At 46.7% G+C, this 19,692-nt stretch overlaps 1 protein-coding gene across 4 annotated transcripts in view; it reads right to left on the minus strand.

Annotated features, from left to right (window-relative positions):
- TBC1D16 (TBC1 domain family member 16) overlaps positions 1-19,692 on the minus strand; it is a 785,234-nt gene that overhangs the window by 143,562 nt on the left and 621,980 nt on the right. For all 4 annotated transcript variants that reach the window (XM_078654046.1, XM_078654047.1, XM_078654045.1 and 1 more), the window contains exons 6-7: positions 18,055-18,222; positions 4,645-4,793 (exon numbers count right to left, since the gene is read on the minus strand). In XM_078654046.1, the coding sequence (XP_078510172.1) occupies positions 4,645-4,793; positions 18,055-18,222 (317 nt within the window). The remainder of the gene's footprint in view (positions 1-4,644; positions 4,794-18,054; positions 18,223-19,692) is intronic.

Here is a 19,692-nt window from a genome sequence, read left to right on the forward strand (position 1 = left end):
GAACCGACCTGGGCGGCCTGAGATACAGAGGGAAGTAACGGAAGCTAGAGAGGAAGTGGTGGTGCAGGTGGAGAGACTGCGCTCCTTTGATTATAAGAATTACAGAATGCGGATGCATGCGGAGGGGGATAAGTCGGGCACCCTGTTGCCGTGGTTGGCTAATCCGGTGCCTCAGGGACCACCGATACTGGACCTGAAGGCCCCCACTGGAGAGATGGCGCACACACAAACAGAGATTAATGGCCTGTTTCTTGAGTATTACACTGAGCTCTATAGTAGCCAACTGACTAAAGACGCTGAAGGCATTCGAGAGTATCTTGAGGAGGTGGCCTTGTAGAGTTTGAGCAAGGAGCAGGCAGACTTGTTGGGTAGTGAGATCACAGTAGGAGAGATTGGGAGTGCGATTAAACACATGGCCCGTAAAAAGACACCTGGGGTCGATGGCATTCCCATAGAATTCTACTCCAAATACGTGGACTGTTTGGCTGCACGTCTGCAGGTGGTGTATAAGGAGGCGCGTGCAGTGGGGAGGCTGCCTGCAACAACCAGGGAGGCTATTATTGTCCCTCTCCTGAAGCCTGGGAGGGAGGCTACTGATATGAAAGCACATCGACCTCTATCTATGCTGACGACCAACTACAAAATCTTGAGCAGGATCCTGGCATCCCGCCTGCTCCCATATATGGCGCACTTAGTACATCGGGATCAATCGGGTTTTATACCGAAGCATAACGCATCGATCAATGTGAGACGATTGTTACGAATTCTAGAGGAGCATCAGGACAGCCTTGATTCTTTCAGTGGACATAGAGAAGGCATTCAATAGTTTGGAATGGCCGTACCTTTTTCAAGTGCTGCTCAAGATGGGGCTGGGGGAGGCGTTTGTGAAGTGGACCCAAATATTATATAATTCTGCGACGGCCCGGGTTAGAACGGGAGGGACGGTGTTGTTGCCCTGCTCAGTCGAACGAGGAACACGCCAAGGTTGCTCGCTGTCCCCACTCCTGTTTGCGTTAGCGATTGAGCCACTGGCAGTGCGAGCATGGTCAGGAAGGCATTACGTTGGGATGGAGCTGCGAAGAGAAACACACTATATATCGCTTCACCCGGATGATCTGCTGCTGTTCCTGGCTGCTCCTGGAGAAGTAGTTGCGGGAGCAAAGGAGCTGTTCCGGATGTTTGGGGAAGTATCGGGGTTATGTGTGAACTGGGAGAAGACTTGCCTTTTCCCGGTGTGCCAGACCATGGGCACGCCTGCTGATCTAGAGGGCATACAATGGTAGCACAGTTGCCTTCAATATTTAGGAACGAACATCTATCGTGAGCAGGCAGATATACTGGAGGCCAATGTGAACAGAGCAGTGCGAGGGATTAAGGGGAATATGGCATTCTGGAGCACCTTGCCACTTTCGGTAGCAGGCAGAGTGGCATGCTGAAGATGGTGGCACTGCCTCGTCTTTTATATTAATTTAGGACATTGCCAGGTTGGATCCCGGGATCGGTGTTTCAAACGCTCAGGTGTATGGTAGGGGGGTTTCTGTGGGGAAGCGGCAACCGGCGGGTTGCACTGACCACAATGATAAGGCCCAGAGCAGAAGGTGGATGGGTGGTACCAGACTTTGAAATGTATTATTTAGCAGCCCAATTACAATGGCTGACGCAGGCAGTGGCCCGTGAGTTTAGAGGACCGGATGGCCTAGAGAACCGATGGTTACCACGGCATGTTATGTTGTTTATAATACTTGGTCAGAGACTGCAAGGTGCCATACAGACGAATGAGGAGAAAGTACTTAGAGCATGCTGGAATAGATACAAGCATAGAGGGGGGGTTGGTGGTCCGTACGCTCCGGAAATACCTCTGGGCATGTGTACGACCTTCCCATATGGAGGGGACTGGTCGGCACTAGCAGAGTGGGAAGACCTGGGTTTGCAAATGATCGGGGATATGTACAAGGGGGGAGCCGTCTTGTCTTTTCAGGTACTGCAGGACAGATACGGTTTGCCTAGGGGTGATTATTTGCTACATGCAGCCCTTGCATCGGCAATCTAGAAACACTGGAGAGAAGGGCTATCGGAACCGCAGACGTCCTTGATGTGCCAATATGTTGTATTGGCAGCGGGGACTGTGAAGGCAGTCACGTGCCTGTGTAGGCGGATGGTAATGGAGGGATGGCAGCCATTGACTTGGTTGCGTGAAAGGTGGGAGACGGACTTGGGTAAGGAGATACCTGAAACGACCTGGAATAGGATTGTGGAAAGGGCTTGGAAAGGAACACGGAATGCCGAATTCCAACTCATTCATTTTTACATTCTCCACAGGGCCCATTTAACCCCAGATCGTATAACTAAATATTTCCATGTGGACACGGCATGTTGCCCAAGATGTAACACGAGGGCAGCGGACTTCCAACATATGATGTGGAGTTGCCCATAGCTATGAACATATTGGGAGGAGGTGCTCGAGGTGCTATGTGGGGTAATGGATAGGCAGATAGAACCGGACATGGGGGCATGCATACTGCACTGGTTTCCGCACACAGAGCGCACTAAGATCACAAGCAAATTTATCGATTTGGGGCTGTTATTGGCCAAACGAGAACTAACAAGACAGTGGAAGTCTCAACGGGGGCCCAACGTGGCGAGATGGAGGGTGGAATTCGAGAAATGGGCGGCTAGGGAGAGCATGTCCAGGTTCCAACAGGTCAGGAGAGCGAATAACGAAAAAGCGATGGAAACTGCAAGGGCGTGGGAAGCATTGGTAGCACTAATGAGACACCCGGAGTCGGACTCAGACACTGACTAATTGGAGGAGCCTTAGGAATGTGATGGGGTATGCAGAGCATGGATAAGGAGAGGTGGAATGAGGGAGCAAAGGAGTAGGAGTGGAGACAGCAGGTGAGGGAGAATAGATCCAATGTAATGGGAAACCCGCACACCCTAGCACAATGTTGATGATTGATTATCCTTGTTTATAGTGCATGGAGCACACCGGTGGGGGAGTTAGTGTGAGGGGGAGGGAGAGGTTAGTATGTGTGGGGGGCACCAAGTTTCGAGATCAATGTGCTGTGGGATGATTTGGCATGACTACACTGAAGACGATACGAACGGGTGCTGAACAGGATTAATAGCTTCATGCAGATCTGCTTAAGATACGAATGTTAATTTGAAGACGGACGGCTAATATAAATGCAATGTAATAAGGAATGTGCCCCATGTAGAAATGAGTCGTGTATCGGGGTGGGGGGGGGGGGGGTTGTGTGTGTTTGAAAATAATAAAAATATTTTAAAAAAAAAAATCATCATCGGTGGTGGAAAACATTTTGCATACCCTGACTCGCACCAGAGTCAAATCCGAATAATGCTTCTAGCGTATGATAGTACTGGCAACCAGAACGGAGGCTGAGGAAACATAGTGGCTACAAACTGAATGGTTACACTTTAGTAATCACATAGCGCAACACAGGCCTGGAGCAGGGTATCATGTCTCGGGGTTGCAGACTGGAGTCTGGTACAAAGCCTGTGCATTCAGCATTGACACAGAAGAGATAGGCCAGACAGAAAGCATGAACTTGCATCAGAACTACCCAGGAATGGGTCCCACTGGGTTAGCTAGCACTGAGAGAGAGCCTGTTGGCAGAAGTCCAACTGGAGCTCCTTTTTTGGTCCCCGGGGCTTTAAGTTGCACCAAAGGGAGATGGAAGTGTCTAAAAGAGTTGAAGTATGGCTACTTTGAAGGCTGAGATTCGCTGCAGGGTTAAAGAAGATTCATGGAGCTCTGGGACCAGCTGTGGGATCAGGTCCAAGTAAGAACAGGATGTGGAGTATGATCTTTTGATTGACACCCTCAAAACGTATCGCCTGATTAAGAGTGGCAGGATGGGGTCCAGTCCAGCTTAGTTTTCCTTTTCTGATGGCACATCTTTGACTTACCAGAAGACTGATTCGGAACAAGACTTCACTTGGAATGGCTCCTTGAGCAGGATCGCGAGTGGCCCCATGACTTGGAGTAGAAGCAGGATTTGTGTTGACCAAAGCTTTATATTTTCGGTGACGAAGTTTCACCTCATTGTCTCGGATCTCCTTCTGGTGCATTAAGGCACATTTATTGAACAATTTTAAGCATTGACGAGAGCCCAAGTACCAAAGACATGCCATGCCGCTTTATGGCTGATATCTGCTTGCTGCAGCTTTGGCCCGGCTTGCATCATGTCATTTTTAAGGAGACATTGTCCTTGAAACACTGTCTCGGGTAAATTTTGAAGCAGTCAGAAGACGGACAAAGCTGGGAGCAAAGCTCCGGATCTGTTTCGAGGAGTGCAGAAAGAAAGGAACGAAGGAGTGGCACTAACATGAGGCTCCACTGCATCACTTCTGGGACAGTAAGGAATCAACACGGAGCCACACGACACCACTTACCTTCATGCAGGAGCTTTGCAGTAAAAATTCCCAAGATCCAGTCTGGCACCTGGATATATTCTAAAGGCCAGTAATCCACCAAAACCATGAATCAGATTCTAACTGAGCTTTTTTCAGTAAAATATTTATAAGTCAGTGGAGCTGTTATATGGTTATGTGTTGTATTGCTTCTGCACTTCACTTTTATCACAATTCAATGGCTGCTGTTCTAGCCCCTTGAAAACTCACCGCTTCTGCTGTATCTCAAAGTATTCACTCCGCCGCTGTACCCGCAGTGCTTCCCTCTCCTGAGAGGTGGATTCACATTTATAATAATGCAAGAGAAATGGCCAAACCTCCCCACGGATAGAGACATCGATCCCGCCAAAGAAGATAGCCTGGGGGTGAGAAAGAAGTCGTATTACAAAAAGGACATGGGAGACGGATAAGGATATTCCATGGTCCCTGATTGTCTGTTATCTATCCCCACACACAATATGTAAATATAAGTGTGTTAGGTTGCCACCCTACAGTCAAAACAAATCAAAATCATACAGCATAAAATTGCAGCCATGTAGTGAGTGAGAATGGAGATGTTTACCTACCACCATGGACAAGCATATGCCACTGAATACTAAAAGAATATGCTTGCACAACTGCAGAGTTCTGAAGAATTATATAGTGATGGGAGTTTTATGTCTTCATGTGTCAGGGATTACTTGAAGCTTCATTCACATTTGTAGGTCTTGTATACTAGTCCGTACAAGCTGTCTGGTTGCAAACACCTATTGTGGGCTTACTAACAACTTACAGTGGGCCTACAGCCCGCACATTGCTTACCACTGGTTGGCTTTACTGTCACAGTCATTTATTTCCTTCTTATGCAATAGCTTGCGTTTCTCTTCTGGTGACTGTCCCTTCACTGGTGCATACATTGCCTCTTTACCATCCCTTTAATTGTCTGCTTGTATCCTTTCGCTGCCATTTTAGAGAATTCTTTTATCTTTTTAGTTAATTAGTCCATGAGTGCATGTTTTTTGTAGCTCTCGTCCTCATGTGCTTCTCCCCTGCCAAATATCCGCTGCATGTTCCATGCTGCTCTGTCTGTCATGTGTTGCTGAATCATGTGTGTTCCTCTCTCTATCTCCCCAAGATGCTCTCTCTCTTATGTGCTTCTCCGCTGACCCCTTGGTGCTCTCTCCCGTGTGCCACTTTTACTCACCTCCCCTTCACTCTGTTTTATGTTTATATTGCTTAGCCCTTACGCTCTCCTCTGTGGTCCACATTTGACACTGCACTCCTATGTCAAGGACGTAAGTGGCAACAATTATTGTTGTTTAGTCATCACTGAATGAAAATCACATGTTTGAGGCAGCATATAGTATTTCCCTAATAGAATACGACACCCGCACATAAGGAGGTCAGGTAGCTTTAAAAGTTCCTGACTAGTTGCCATAGATCGTTAGGGACTGTATGGGCAAAAAACACATTGACCACGTTGTGATAAGATAAGGAACATCGGGCCATATGAATCAAAAAAGAGTTTTGCGCTTCTCAATTGCGATTTTTAGCGAACTGCAATTAGAGAATCGCAAAATGCAATGTAAGTAGGATTTGTTAAAAATGCTGCGAATCCTACATATTCCTTATTTGCGAATCGCAAATTGAGATTCGCAAATAAGGAATACCTTCCCATTCATTCCTATGGGCTAGGAGGCCTTTTGCGATTACCAATTAGAGAATCGCAAATTGAGAATGCAATTTCTAGGTTGCAAGGGTGCCAAAAGGACACCCTGTTGCACCCCTGAAAAATACATCTGTGCCCATTTTGTGTATGAGAGACATGTGGCACTTTTAAAAAATAAAAAAAGTGCTTTTTTTAAAGAAAACCGCACATTACCATCAACTTGAAGTTGTTGGTAATTTGCAATTCCTAAAGGCCAAATAGCAAATTTCTGGTGCTTCCAGAATTGCATTTAAGGAATCACAATTTGCAATTCCATAATTGAATTTGCAAAATAGAGAATCGCACATTTTTCAATTCTCTATTTTGCGATGGCCTTTTGGTATGATACATCCAAAATGGCTTTTTCCAATTCGCAAACGGGCCGAATCTGAGAATCGGCCTGCTTGCAAATGGGAAAAATGCTTGATACATATGGCCCATTATTCTCCTGTATATTGCCTCTTGTTTTAAATCCTTAAAATAGGCCCCAATAATAAATGAAGAAAATAGAGGCCCTACAATAAGTTTGATACATCACACCTCTCACCAATTTACCTTCATATTTCTACTTGGCATCTAATTTCCTCCAGCTTACATTTCTGAGGTAACGGGGTCACTATATTGCAAACAATGAAGTCATTAGTCACAAAAGATCTCCAGCAAAAAGCTCCCTTGAGGGGCCTGCTGGGCAATGCAGCACTGGCCCACTGAGGAGCACAACCCAATGATGAAGAATGCAACCTTCTGGTGGATGAGGGCTGGTACTTCAAGAAGTTAACACTTTCACAGACCAAATACGGTTGAGATACCGAATATAGTAGCCTGGATCCAAATTCAGAATGGTACACTTCATTGGTTATTGACCAATGACAACCTGACCGCCTCCCCTTGCTGGATGGCAGGAAGGCCTTCAGAGCTAGACAAATAGCCTGCAACTTCAGCAGACTGATGTGGAGGCAGCCTTGTTCCAGAGACAAGAGTCCCCTGATCTTTACTTCCCCCAGATGACCTCCTCAGCCCAGCAGAGATTCGTCTGTCACCACTGTCCGCTGTAGATTGGGATGGGAGTGCCCCTGGACCAACTGCATTTGAACAGCTACCACTGCAGATATTGAGCCATCATCTCTGGGACCTGGAATGCATCAGCCAAATTGCCTTGGTCCTGTGCACAGTTGAACTTTACAGAGCACGCATGTGCCACCTGGCATAGCTGACAAGAAGGATGCAGGAGGCTAAGAGACCAAGAAGCTTCAGAGCTGATCCAAGACCAAAGCTTAAAATGGCATAATCATAGACCAAATGTCCTGAACACTTTGCAGCAGTGAGGAAGTCTTGCACTCCACTGTGTCCAAGAGTGCCTCCATGAATGGAAGTCTCTGTGAAGGAGTCTGGTGGGACTTCAGCTTGTTGATAGTGACCCCAAGGATGCCAAGAGGTCCGCTGTTATCCCGAGGTGGTCCATGACTAAATATGACAAACCTGTACTCAACAGCCAGTTGTCGAGGTACATGAAAACTTGATTCCCGACCTCTGAAGATGGGCAGCGATTATCGCCATCAGTTTCATGAGTAACCGAGAGGCATTGATGAGGCCGAAGAGGGGGAAGACGAGCTGAAAATACTCCTGGCCTACCTTGAACCTCTGATAACATCGGATCACAGGGGTGATGGACAGGATGGAGGCCGATCTGATGGGATCTGGAAGTTCCCGAATACCCACACAACATCATAAGACGCAGCATATAATAAGGTACACATGAGACAGAGATGACAGGGATCAGTCCGAAAGGGATTCAGTGTCCACCAGGAGACGGGGGAGGGGTCAGAACACGGGTGGGGGGTGGAGGGAGGGAGGTGGGAAGTTGAGTGTGTTATTTGTTTATTCCCACGGAATTGTTGAATAAAGTAGCATACATGCAGCCGATTTGTAATACGAGATAAGAAGATGTAACATGTTGAAAGCATTTAACGATGACAGATTGCACACCACAAGATGTATGTCCCGAAGATTACCATGAGGGGGTGGGAAGAAAACAAGTTACTTACCTGTAACTTTAGTTCTCCAGTATTGGAATCTTTCATAGATTCACATGCCTGAATCATTCCCCGTCGTCGAGACGGGAGTCTCCGGTATATAAAAAAGCAGTGCTTAGTAGTATAGCAAACTGAAAAGAGGCCTAGGCCCATTTCCCTTTTGCAACCCATAGCCTTTGTTATGTAAAAAAGGCCCAAACTTTTCTCTGAACCAATCAGAGTTCCTCACCCTCTAGAACACTCCTGAGAGAACCTTCTGCCCCTCAGATTTTTCGCGCACTTGTGCGTATAACACACTTCTTGTGCTAAATCCGGGGTGAGCCTCTCAGGGGAGGAGGGTGGGTGGGTGCATGTGAATCTATGAAAGATTCCAATACTGGAGAACTAAAGTTACAGGTAAGTAACTTGTTTTCTTACTCCAGTATTGGAACTTTCATAGATTCACATGCCTGAATCAGAATAGCGAGCAGTGAAAAAACAAAGCACATTTTCCTGATACATTACACAATCATGCAATACCATTAGAAAATGAAGCATAATCTCATATACATATATACATACTTATATAAAATGTGACTTTGTAAACAAGAGAACTTATGGATGGAGGGATGCAAGAAAGGCTCACTGTTACTGGATGATATTCCGCAGTACCGCCTCTCCCACCGCCGCATCCGGTACTGCGGCTGCCTCCAAGCAGTAGTGCCTGGTGAAGGTGTGCGTAGATGCCCAGGTTGGCACTCCTCCAAACAATGCAGTGGATGTGGCCACTGCCCTCGTGGAATGGGCACGGACTCGTGCATTCAAAGGCTTTCCAGCAGCTTGATGACAGTAGACAATTGCACTGGAAATCCATCTGGCAATTCCCCTCTTTGACAGCGGGAAACCTTTCCTGGGAGCGCTGAAGGCAACGAATAACTGGGAAGACTTACGAAACGCCTTAGTTTCTTTCAAGTAAAATTTTATACATCTCTGAACGTCCAGCGAGTGTAATACTCTTTCTGCCGCTGTCGATGGATGAGGAAAGAAACGCTTCAGCACCAATGGTTCGTTCAAATGAAAATCAGTTGGCACCTTCGGAATGAACTTCGGGTTTGTCCTGAGAATCATCTTATCCTCTTGAAATTGCAAGAAAGGCTCCAAAATCGTGAGCGCTTGTAGTTCACCTACTCTTCTCGCCGAAGTCAATGCGATGAGAAGAGCCACTTTCCAGGACAAGAACTTCAGGTATGCCCTGTGTATCGGTTCAAATGGTTGCTTCATCAATTGAGAGAGCACAATATTCAGATTCCATAAAGGTGGTGGAGGCTTTACTGGTGGAAAGACTCTGAATATTCCTTTCATGAATTGTTTGATAATACTTGAGGACCATAAAGATGGGCCTGACGATGATCTCCTGTAGCGGGATAACGCAGCCCAATGCACCTTGATGGAGGCGTGTGCTAATCCTGACTTTGCCAACAGCAGAATGTAAGGTATAATTTGATGAGGTGCAGCAGTAAGAGGGTGAACATCATGCCTCTTACACCACAGACAAAACCTCTTCCATTTCATTCTGTAGGTTTTGTTGGTACTCTCCGCTCTGGCCTTGGACAGGATCTCCCTACATTCATGTGAGATGTTCAGATGGCTAAACTCACAGTGTTCAGGAGAAAGGCTGCTAATCGCAAGGATTTCGGGTCCGGATGGCGCACCTGCCCCATGGACATTGTCAGAAGCGATGGAATCAGGCGCAACCGAATTGGACGGTCCTCCGACAGTAGCAGCAGTTCCGTGAACCAGTGTTGTCTGGGCCACCACGGGGCTACTAGGATCAGCCTGCACAGCTCTTTCTTGATCTTCACCAGTACGCGGGGGAGAAGAGGAATTGGAGGAAAACCGTAGGCAAAGATGCCGGACCATGCCATGGAAAACACATTCCCCCAAGATCCCCTCTGGGGAAGCCAGCTTGCGAAGTACCGGCATTTTCTGTTTTCCTTTGTAGCGAAGAGGTCCACCATCGGTGTACCCCATCTCCGAAAGACGCTGTCAGGATCTCCTGGTCCAGCTCCCATTCGTGGCAGGACGATTTTAGCCTGCTGAGAGTATCCGCCTTGATGTTTTGATCCCCCGGGAGGTGTTCTGCAATCAATGATATTCCCTGCTGAATAGCCCATTCCCATATCTCCTGGGCTTCCTGAGACAGGGAGAGAGATCTTGTTCCCCCTTGCTTGTTTACATAATGCATTGCCGTAGTGTTGTCTGTTCTTATCAACACCGGCGCACCTTTTATCCTTGGCAGAAAAGTCAGTAATGCCAAGCGGATCGCCCTGAGTTCCAGCAGATTTATATGTAATTGTTGCTCCTCTGCCTTCCAACAGCCGCTGACCTGAAGGTCCTGAAGGAAAGCTCCCCATCCTTCTAACGACGCATCCGTCGTTACCACTAGCGAAGCTGCTCTGGCTAGAAACGTCAGTCCTTGAGATACATTTGCCTTTTGCGTCCACCACTTTGCTGCCTGCAGCATGACTGGTATCACATTTATTGTATCGTCGAAGGATCCCTCCGACTGACGCCATTGGAGATCGATCTGTTCTTGCCATGGTCTCATCCTTCGCCTGCAGCAAGGTACCAGTGGCATACAAGAGGACATTGTGCCCAGCAAGGATTTGTACCTGCGGACTGAAAGAGACTTTCTTTTTCCCAGGTCTTGGAAGAGGGACACAATCCTCAGCTGTCTTTCCTCGGAGGGAAACGCTTTGTTGCATTCCGTGTCCAATATTGCCCCCGGAATTGTGATCACTCTTGCTGGGTGGAGGTTTGACTTTCCCTCGTTGAGAGTCAATCCTAAATTGGCGAATAAGTCCATGCAAGCTTGCGTCGACGTTCTGGCCTGTGTCTTTGATGGTGCCTTGACTAACCAGTCGTCGAGGTACGGAAATATTTGATGTCTTTGCTTTCTCAACACAGCCGCCACTGGAGCCAGGCATTTCGTGAACACTCTTGGCGCTGACTTCAAGCCGAATGGCAGCACCCTGAATTGGTAATGGCTTCCGGCAACCCAGAACCGAAGGTACTGCCTGTGTGCAGGATGTATTGGCACGTGGAAATACGAGTCCTGTAGGTCCAATGTGGTCATATGATCTCCTGGGTTTAATAACGGAAGGATGTCCTGAGGGATACCATCCTGAAAGATTGTTTCTTGAGATAGGTGTTTAAGGATCTGAGATCCAGAATGGGGCACCACTGGAGCTTGTTTTTCTTGATAAGAAAAAACCGGGAGTAAAACCCCTTGTTTTCCTGGGATTTCGGTACCGGTTCTATTGCTCCCTTTCGGAGCATTGCCCGAATCTCCTGCCGGAGTTGATGCAGATGGTTGGCTCTTTGGTGCATCGGTGGCGTACAAGGGGGCGTCTGAAGAAATTCTAGTGTGTGACCGAATTGAACTATATTGAGGACCCATTGGTCCGTTGTAATTGTCCGCCAATTGTGAAGATAGTGAGCAATCTTTCCACCCAGGGGAGCATCTGACAGAGCCGGAAGATGAAGGTCGTCATTGGCGACGGGTGTTGTCCTTTCCTCGGCCACCACGTCCTCTTGGAGTCGATTTTGTGTATCCTCCTGACTGACGCTGGTTATATTGTTGACGGTACCGCTTCGATGAGGACTGATAAGAAGATGAATATCTCCCTTGTTGGTATCCTCCCCTATACGAGGATTGTCCTCTACCCCTGGAGCCACGAAAAGGGGTTTTCCTGTACTGCAGTGTTCCCAGAGCCATTGCAGTATCAGTATCCTTCTTGATACTTTCCAGCGTATCATCTATATGTTTTCCAAATAATTCTTCTCCATTGAAGGGGAGGTCCATGATTTTGTTTTGAACCTCCGGCCAAAATGCTGTTGCTCGCAGCCAACCTTGCCTGCGGAGGACCGCAGCTCCTCCAAGGGATCTAAATGCCGTGGTCGCTATATCCATAGCGCAGTCTATGACTTCGGCCGAAGTCCTCTCACCTTCCATAAGAATTTTCTTCGCCTCCTGCTTCCCTGGATCTGGCACCAGGTTAACGTATGGAGACAGGTCACACCACATCTAGCTGTCATACCTCCCCAATATCGCAAGGGCATTCGCGGCTCTTACCAGTAGAGCAGACATTAATGAAAAACACTTGCCTGCGTTATCCAACCTTCTGCCCTCTTTGTCTGGAGGTGTTGCAATCGGAGCAGATGGGTTCCTGGATTTCTGTTGTGCTGCCTGCGTGATAACAGAATCCGGTTTGGGATGACCCAAAAGGCACGACGGAGCATCGACTGGTGCTTTATACTTTTTTTCCAGTCTGGCCAGAACGGGTGTTACCGTCGCTGGTGTCTCCATGACCTTCAATCCTTCTTTCCAGATATGAGACGCTATAGGTAGAGATCGTACAGATCTCCGATACGAGTCCTTAAAGTCATATAGAAAACATTCCGTTTTCTCCTCTGTCATGGTCAGTGCAAACCTCTTAGTGGGTCTCTCCATCAGATTATGAAATCCACCAATGTCCTCCGGTGGCGAGTCCCCTGGCCTCTGCGGAGGAGTTGCAGGTGATGGGGCGATATAATCATGCCATTCTGCACTTGTGTCCGCAATCACACCATTCTCCTGATCCTCATCCGAGGTATCGTGGTGTGTTGTCGGTGGTGGGGACCTAACAGTAGGTTCCGGCACAATCTCTCTCCTCCGACTCGGAGTTCCTGGAACCGATCGTGGACGTGGAGTAGCCTCTATGGCCTGTTGAGCGACTGGAGTCGCTGGGTATCTCTTCCTATAATCCTCCAACATTCCTTGGAGATCCTTCAACAAAGAGGATGGAACACTGGTCATCTCCTCTTGTTGCTGTTGTCGATATCGATGTTGTTCCTGGGGTTGTTCTTGATAACCCCCATATTCTTCCTCAGAATCGTATTCTTGGCACTTGACCTGTAATTGTGAAGGGCTACTGGCAATACCATACTCTTCATCCTTATCCAAATCTTCCTCCTCCAGTAAGTGAGATGGTAGCAATGGGGAGACCTTGCTTGGAGATGTAACCTCAGGTGTTATAGGTTTTTTCCAAGGCACCAACCTTTTTTCTGGTGTTTTTTCCCTCGTCGACGAGCCCGTCGACGAGATTCCCATCGCAGTCGTCGACCAAGTCATTGTCGTCGACGCTACCGTCGACGTTGTAGTGACCGTCGACGCTGTCCTCGTCGACGTCGTCGTCCTCGTCGGCGCTGCCGTCGACACTGCTGTCGTCGACACAGTCCTCGTCGACGCTGCCGTCGGCGACGCTGCCGTAGACACGGTAGTCGACGCCTTAGTCGACGGTGAAACTGTCGACGATGAACTCGTCGACGGTGAAATCGTCGACGCTGTCTTCTCACCAGCCTTCTCCTTCGTCGACAACGGAGGTGTTTTCGTCGTCGTCGATGGCCCCTTTTTAGTCGACGGTCCCGTCGACGGAGTTGATTTCTCCTCAGAAGGCGCAGAAGAAGATCGTTTGATGGTAATCTTGATCTTCTGAGGTGACTGTGGTGGATATGAGGTGGATTTTGTTCCTTTCACCTCACCAGCAGATCCCTTCTTCCCCTTAGATGAGACTGAAGGGGATTTTGAGGGACTGCGCCCTCAAGACCCTGGAGTGGTCTTTTTTGGGGCCTTCTCAGGTCTTTCCCCTGAGGAATGTGTCTGAGGAGATCTACTTCTCTTCTGAGATCTCTTAGATGCCACAGATTCCTCCTCACTCTCACTCGAGAGGATTTCCTTCCTGGCTTTGACTTTCTGAAGCCAGATCAGAAGCCTTCCCTCACGATCTCTCAAGGTCTTATTTGAAAAGGTACAACATACCTTACAATCTGCTGCCTTATGGTCTGGGTAGAGACAGTAGATGCAGTCCTTGTGAGGGTCATCTGTATAAAGCCTCTTCTTGGAGCAGGTTGAACAAGCTCTAAATAATCCTTTTTTCTCTTTCTCAGACATGGTTGATGTAAAAACCTCAAATCCAAGTCAAAATACTGTAGAAGTAAATAGTTTGAGCAGAGCTCAAAGGAGACTCCCTAGCACAACGTGCGGTAGAAAAATCTGAGGGGCAGAAGGTCCTCTCAGGAGTGTTCTAGAGGGTGAGGAGCTCTGATTGGTTCAGAGAAAAGTTTGGGCCTTTTTTACATAACAAAGGCTATGGGTTGCAAAAGGGAAATGGGCCTAGGCCTCTTTTCAGTTTGCTATACTACTAAGCACTGCTTTTTTATATACCGGAGACTCCCGTCTCGACGACGGGGAATGATTCAGGCATGTGAATCTATGGAAGTTCCAATACTGGAGTAAGTTATGTTTAAGGGAGAAAAACTGAAAAAGGAGCTGCCATAACAATGTGTTCAAATGTAAAGATTTTTTCTCCTGTTTTGCACAGCTATGAATAAAGAGGTTTTTTTTTTAAAACAACTCAGATAACATCTGGGTGACTCCAGAACAGGTATATGAAATTACACGTCCTGCAGATTTAATTCCGTATGTTCAGCAATCTGCCTTTAATTAACTCTGAGACACTCCAGGAGTAAAACATAGGGGGCTAATGAAGCAGAACGAGGGGGCTTTTGTTAAATTTGAGAATCAAGAGAGCCTGTAACCCTACTTCAGCCATGGTGGGTCGGATCAGGTCTGATAAGATGCAACTAAAAGTTGGCAAATTGATTTGGTCCTGTGTCTGCATCAGTGAGGGGGCCCAAGCAACTATGCATCAATGTTATATTCAGCACTGAAGGAGCCACTGGACTCCATTGGCTTTCTTGGTGCTGCATATAACGTTGATGCCTTATATTTGTCAAGTCATGCATGCCTTTTCGCTGAAGCCACTCCCCATGCAAATTTAGAGGTAGGACCCTCTATTGTGTGCCGCTATAACAACACTAAAGGAAACTGTGTTATTTATGGATCAACTAACATGGCCTAAACAATATATTAAGACATTGTCATAGTCAACAAAGCTAGCAAATGTTAAAGAAAAGGAAACATCTACTATAATAAAAAGGAGGGCTGCACTACATTGGGAACAATAAAACTGAAAAGAATATGTGGCAATTCAGCAGCATCTAGCAGCCTACCAAAGATCGCGATTTTCAATAAGGTTGCTGCTAGTCGCGACATGCCAGCAATGTAGAGCAACTATCGACTAATGTGCTTCACCAGCACTCTGACCCCTGCTCTCCCCTCTCACTCAACATGCCTCCAAATTTGCCAATTTATGAGAGCCGATATCTGCTATTAAGAAGACATCTTCATTACCAAGAAATTCCTAAAGCTGCACCGGGCTAGGGTGGGATAAGGGGTGGGTAGTGGGGGATTTTGGGGTTGTTGGCGGGGGAAGGGGTGGGGGAGGGGGGCCAGTTGAGCGTTTAGGCTGTTCATGCATTCTGTTGTATGTTGACCACTGACAGTGTCCTCCTGACTATGGAGAACTGTACATATGATATGCCTAAACATTTAATAAACACAAGAAATTCCTAAAGCCATGCCTACCTTTCTCTATGCCGCCCATCCATTGTCTCACCTGGGATACCCTGTTGATTATGTTCAGCTGGAGTGGTGGTCGCTGGTGCTTCATGCTCCCCGGATCTCCCCTACCAGCAGGTTAGTAGCTAGCAGGACTCACAGGCCGGTATGACACTGAGATAAGCTGCTTTGCCTTCCGCCAGCATCACAACACATGCCGCTTCCGCACAGTACCCGTTATCAGCACAAGCAATGTGTGGTCAGAATACAAGAGTTACATGTTGGGAGACCCTGTCCTTCCTTCAGTGGGCGGTCGTCCTCATTCTACATAGAGTGACTTTCTCCTGATTTCTCAGTGAGACCCTGCTGAGTAAACCGGCCTTAGGCTGACTGAATTTAAACTCCACCTATATCTGTTTTTGAGGCTTCGTCCATAGCCACTCGGTGAGCCCTTACATCACAGTTGTGTCTTTCTACTGTCCCCCCCTCTTCCTTATTGCCCGCTCAGTGACAAATTAGACCACCAAGTGTATGGTGAATGTGACTGGCACGCCTACCCCCTCCTTCATTTGTACTGCTATTGCTCCGAGGGAATAAGTTGTTGATTCCACCAGCGATCCACACTTATGGAACTTAAATTTTGCGTCCCTAACAATTTTGCACCCAGGGCAACCGCCCCTGTGGCCCTGCTCACGCTACGCTACTGGATCAATCTTTTCTGAACTTTTATCTTTCGAGGGTAACTTATGCCTTGGCAATCTTTACCATTCCTTGAAAGCCACCCTGCATGGTCATCGTGATAATGAGGATAGGCAAGTGCAGACAACGGTGGCAGATGGGCTGAGCAGAATCAGGCCGATGATATGAGACCTGACTAATAGTTAAAAATATAAAAATCAGTTGGATATTTGGATTAAAGACAACATGTATGTGTACACAATATTCTGCATACGTTGCTTGTTTACTAGGAACATGGGAAATTGGTGCTCTAGTTGAAGGATGAGGCACAAGGCATAAGAAAGGTCCACACTGCCATACTGGAAAAGTAAATAGAAAACAAGCATTTGCAATGCAATCGGTCTCACCTTTGGGACCTTATATGTATTTAGCTATGCAGCACATTAGCCTGGGTGTAGAATAATCTACTGTTCTTTAACATGGAGGGAAAGTAAGCACCACTGCCACGCCAGGTATGGGAACACATGGAGAGAAATATTGCCTGTCAGCGGGAAACGGTATAGTCCAAAGCTCTGTTTTTAATATTAAAGCAGGGCCTTCGCTGGTCACATCACTGAAAATCCACGATTTGAAAAAAATATTATTGTCTACGGGTGCTCATGGAAGACAATTTCTATGGACTGGAATCTAGAGAATGCAAAAGTGATTCTGGTATTTTACTGATCTCTGCTGGTCGTTTTCCATCAAGAAAGTCAAATAGAGGCAGTTGCCAGAAAAATTAAAAAAAGAAAGTCCCTCAGCAGAAAGCAATTCTGGTATTTTACTGACCTCTGCTGGTAGTTTTCTGGGTGTAGAAACTTTGATTTGTTATCTGGGGGTTCCTGATGAAGGTGGCGTTCATCATTTTCTTAAACCACCGAAACGCTTTGGCCATTGCTATTTAGATCCTGCTACTTGCAGATGCCTTATTGGTCAAAAGAGATTGATACCATTTCTCCGACTTTCCAGAGTTATGTGTTTGTGAATAGAGTCATGATGTATTTGAAGAGGTATGAATGTATGAGAGACTGTGTTAATGCTTTTGTTGTCGTTTCTCTACCTGGGGGTTACATGACGTCGAAGATGTGAAAATGTTATTATATTCATACATGTTCAGAATATTTATTGTAAAGGTTTACCTAATCAAAAAAAACTTATAGAAAAGTAGTTTTGATAAAAGAAAGAAAAAAATGAATAAATAAAAGTTAAAAACTACAATTATGAACTTGGATTATGTAATGATTTAATTGTATGTACAGCTCATGTTGAATTCAGTGTGAATCGGAAAAAAGAAATAGAGTTCATGAGGGAGCTTTTATAGTGTGTTGGTAGTTTTCTATCAAGACAGTTAAATAGAGGCAGTTGAACAGAAAAAAAAGTCCTTAAGCGGTAGCAGACAAGTCCTACGGCTGATCTCCAGAGCCCACAAAGTGCATACACATATAAGTATACTAAAGTATATATAATAAAGTATATACAAGAGGTCTCGAAATGCTCAACCCAAAAATGAGCTCCAGCTATTCCCCCACACTGCGCTCTCTCTGGCTTCTCTCTCCTTAGAAGATCCTTGCCCCCACGCGGCCTGCCTACCTACCTGGCTTTCTGTACCGGCGGCGCCCAGGGCAGACGCCAGCGCACCATGAAGTCACTACATGCGCCATGACAGAAGCGCACGCCACGAGTGGCACGTGCCGCACGCTCACCTTGCGCAGCTTGTATTCCTCTTCCACCTGCCCGGACTCATTCAGGTGCCGCAGCCAGATGGACACGTCCAATCTCTTGTACATGTTCTCCTCCGGGTGGGCCTCTGAGGAAGGCAGGTTGGGGCGCCGGATAGAAAACTGCATGCACGTCTTCTCATCCGTCACCTGCTGTTGGGGGCAAAGAGAAAGGGGTGATAAAACCAAGGCACGGAGGCTGCAGGCACAATGTCCTGCTCCTCACAAGAATTTGTCCACCATGTTAAAGGGCACTGTACACGTCATGCATATATTTTCATTATACTCATTACCCCAACCTGGTATCACTCCTCACCCTCAGCACACCTACTAATATACGGGAAGAAATAAACCACCACCTTTCACCCTTCACTCGAACCAAGAAGGCCGCCTTCTATATTGCAGGACATTATCGGAAACCGTTCTCACAACAGATTGTGCTGTAATGGTTCGTGGTGCACGCTCATGCAGTGAAATCTTAATGATTTTAGGGGCTGAAATTAGCAGGAAATGGGTAATGAAATTAAAATGCGTTCTGTAGGGGACCCCAAAACATGTCTTCCCGCCCCCACCCCGTAGAATTCATTTTATTGTCATTACCCATTTCCTGCTAATTTCAGCGCGCACAACGCGAAAAAATACTATATTATATGATACATTTTAACTGGATCACACAAAACAGTTTAAATATGTCTAGGTCAAGATCCCAACAATCCTTAAGTTGACAAAGGGTGTAGAGACAGAGTCAAAACATAGTTAGTGGTGGGCAGAGATGGTTAACAGTTTAGCAAGAGAAACAGAATAGACAGACCACATAGAGAGAATGTTCCCTCTCCCAGTGGGACCACAGGAAGGTGGGGGCCCTGTGCAATTGCCCACTTTATGCATGCATTTAAAATGTTTCTGTGCTCATGTGGAAAGGAAAAGTGAGCAGGACAAAATCTCGCCGTCTCTAGCAGCTACAGCACTACACCTACAATCTTGCCACAGCCTCTGGTTGTGGATGACTTCAAAAAGTGAGCTTAAAAGAGGGATATGCAAGAGATGGGAAAGCCCAAACTCTGAGCGCAGCAAGGTCAGGAGGAGATAGGAGAACGTGCCAGGATACTGGAGGAAGAGACAAGTTGGAGAATAGCAAACAAAATGCTACGGAATGGCTAGGCACAGTCATATCATCCATGATCACTTTTTTGTTACTTTTACAATAGTTTGGAAGCACCAGGATGACCAGCAATCCAAGTCCAAGGAATAAAGAAGATGGGGATGAGAATAGCGAAAGCAGTGATGTAAGTTATTGTGGATGTCCTAATCTAAAGGCTTCACATTTCCAAGCATATCATTATGGGCTGTAACTGAGACACCAGTAGCATTTTTTTAATAACATATTTTTATTAGGCACATGGTAAATCAAAACAGGCATGTACACCACAATAATCACGCATAGGTACAGCAAATGTAGACAATGCCCTCCAAACTCAGACCGGTCCCATGAGTATGTTACAAAATAATCCAAGGCCGGTGGAGATCAGATGTAGGATAGGCGATATCTCCAGCCCTGGAGGACAGCCCCACGGTTTGGCACACAGACTACCTCTGTAAACATTCCATTTGCCCCAGGTCTTT

The sequence above is a fragment of the Lissotriton helveticus genome, chromosome 7 (assembly GCF_964261635.1).
Source record: "Lissotriton helveticus chromosome 7, aLisHel1.1, whole genome shotgun sequence".
NCBI classification, from domain to species: Eukaryota; Metazoa; Chordata; class Amphibia; order Caudata; family Salamandridae; genus Lissotriton; species Lissotriton helveticus.